The sequence below is a fragment of the Zerene cesonia genome, chromosome 6, assembly GCF_012273895.1.
Source record: "Zerene cesonia ecotype Mississippi chromosome 6, Zerene_cesonia_1.1, whole genome shotgun sequence".
Lineage (NCBI taxonomy): Eukaryota > Metazoa > Arthropoda > Insecta > Lepidoptera > Pieridae > Zerene > Zerene cesonia.
Window position 1 is genome coordinate 641,464 of NC_052107.1, and position 2,984 is coordinate 644,447.

The following is a 2,984-nucleotide window of genomic DNA, read 5'->3' on the forward strand; positions in this document are numbered from 1 at the left end:
TATATATATATATATATATATATATATATATATCTACAAGATAGTATCAAACGTTTGTGAAGAAGGTAAATAATACCAATTAATTTCCAGATTAAGGACATCCAACGGCATCAACTTAGCAGAAGATGCTGTCGTCAAGAACGAAGGATCCGAAAATGAGGCTTTGGAAGTCCGTGGACAATTCTCTTACCCCGGTGCCGACGGCGTCATCTACACTGTCACATACGTCGCCAACGAGAACGGTTTCCAGGCCTCCGGCGCTCACCTCCCCCAGCCCCCCCAATAAACGACGACCTGAGCCATCTAGATATCTAGTCTAATCGACCACCAAGTTGGAATGTTACTGTTGACTGAAGTGATTTTAATTTGTTGGGCTGTTGCACTAAGATAACATAGAAAATATATGTTTTTTTGATTCCACACATGCTTGTTTTTTTTAATTAAAAACACATTTAATTTTTTTTATTAAATATGATAAATGCTCTAGAATTTTAATGACATTAAGCATTAACATAATGCCTATTTCATAGACAATTTAGAAGGTTAAAAAATACCGTTCTATTAAATCACAATTTTCTTTTATTGTGCCATGTACATATATAACCGTCTAGTGTGTACATTTCGCTTTTCAACAACGAACTTTACAACGAAATTTCCAATTTTAAAGATACCCTTCTTTTTTAACAATGGACACGAAACCAATTAACTTAAAACCTAAGTGAAGTCAGATCAAGACGGTTCAGGTACAAACTCTTTTCAACAATCCATTAGCGCTACCTAGATCAAAGGTAATCGGCGACACAAAGGACCGAAAAGAATCCCATTGTGGTAAATAGTACTCTACAATGCGTACACCTGAAAGTTACTCTACCTGACTATTTGAGATATTCTAGAATAATATTTTGCAGAGCTGCTATTAATTGTCCAATTAGACGATTAATACATTATTAATGAAAGGAATAACTTTGTTTTGGACTGCTTGTCTAAATCTATTTGACTATTTTAACCTAACCAAAATGATTTTGTCGTTCACAACTTTACGCTTATGACTCTTTTACAAAAATATAATTCACATCTTAAAAATACCAAACAAATATTCAAACGATTCGTATTATTTTTACACTTAATTATTGTTATTAAGGGCGTACATTCATTCATATACTCTAGATGCCACTTATATTCCATATAAAATATGTACATGAGATTCCACATTCATAGATTGTTTGGAAACGTACTATATGAATTCAAAAGCAACTTAAAGTAGAGTACCTTCCCCCAAGTCACAAGATTACATCTAAAACATCAAAGCGACTTCGCAAGGTGTTAATGCACAGTATTACTCGCACGGTGATAAGATATCACTCCCTTTGTTGTCTGTCTCGAGGTACTTAGACACAAACAAAATATTCCGAACCTCTTTGGCAAATGAAAAGAGAAAGACGTTACATGCTTTGTTATAAAAGTATGAGATAAGTAACGAATCTTCTAATCGCTTTTCTATGGCATACTAAAGTTATACTGTTTAAATTATGATGTATATATACTTACGTTTAAATCAACCGAATGCAGTAGTCGGTACATTTTTTTAACGTTTACTAACAACGTATTTTACGCATCTAAAACTCTGCAGCAAACTTGCAGGATATTTGGAATGATTTCATTATTATTATTGCAATTATAAATCAGATTATTTCAAATGATATGAATATTTGTTAATCTATCAAACCAGAATAATGATTTTTTTAGATAGCATAATTCAAGAGAAGAATTTAAATATATATTAACATCTATTCTCCTCAGAATGTAACGCCACAAAGCCACGGGCAAAAGCCAGTTGAAAAAATAAGACTCCAGTGTGAATATGAGAGATCAAAAAATAATATAATTAAAAAAAAAAATGTAGAAGTGAAGCACGCTTTAGCACGAATTGGGTCAGCTCGGATCGGGACAACAACTATGATACATAACCTCATACATGTCAATATCATGCTGAAAGCAAAACATTTTTATTTTTCCGATTAAGGTTAAATCCTATCCTACTAATATTATAAATGCGAAAGATTATAAGGATGTGTGTGTGTTTGTTGCTCTTTCACGCAAAGACTGAACGGATTGCAATGAAATTTGTTACGTAGACAGCTAGACAACTGGAATAACATATAGGCAACTTTTTATCCCGATATTCCTACGAGATACGGACTTACGCGGGTGAAACCGCGGGGCGCAGCTAGTATTATCATAACTCCTAAACACAGTTTCGCATTCACACGTACACATAGACATTGCTTTCGCGTTATCTTGCCAACTGGTTTTTTACGATACTTGGCGAACTTTTTGCAAGGAGCGGCGCGGAACTTTCAATTCTCCTGTCATTAAGACGCTTAACGTTCGGAGTGAGAAAAAATTGTAAAGTATTAGAAAGCACGTGAAACGAGGGTGGATTCTGGAGTTTGGAGTTGAGTCAAACGTGTTACAGAATCTGTAGTAATATAATAAAGCTGAAGTATTTGTTGGTTTGTTTGAACGAACAAATCTTAGGAACTACTGGTCGTACTACTTACAACAATCTTCCACAAAAAATAAGTTTTTAAACACAAAATTTAGGTATACACAAACTTCATAAATATTATGTCGTCTTTATCAAAGCAATATTTACAAAACTAAAAAATTCATATATACCACCTGCACCATTTAAAATTCACGAAATACTGAAATAAGACGTAAACTCAAGCTGAAACACTGAAAAGCGACAATATTAAAACAAGTAAATCATTGTATCGACACGTTGGAGTTATTTTTACACATGTTCGCGTGTTCTCTGCTACGTTCATTGTCTGTGGTACAAGAAACACATCGCACTTTCACAATTATACCGCGTAAGTCCGTATCCCGTAGGAATATCGGGACAAAAGGTTGTCTATATGTTACTCTTATTGTCCAGCTATGTACGTACCAAATTTCATTGCAATCGATTCAGCAGTTTT

General features: G+C 34.0%; 1 protein-coding gene across 1 annotated transcript in view; it reads left to right on the forward strand.

The window, feature by feature from the left end:
* The window catches only part of LOC119840436 (flexible cuticle protein 12-like), a 2,600-nt gene extending 2,180 nt beyond the window's left edge, over window positions 1-420 (forward strand). Inside the window, exon 3 of the mRNA XM_038367048.1 lies at window positions 91-420. Coding sequence (XP_038222976.1) covers window positions 91-286 — 196 coding nt within the window. The 3' untranslated portion in view covers window positions 287-420. The remainder of the gene's footprint in view (window positions 1-90) is intronic.
* The last annotated feature ends 2,564 nt before the right edge of the window (window positions 421-2,984 follow it).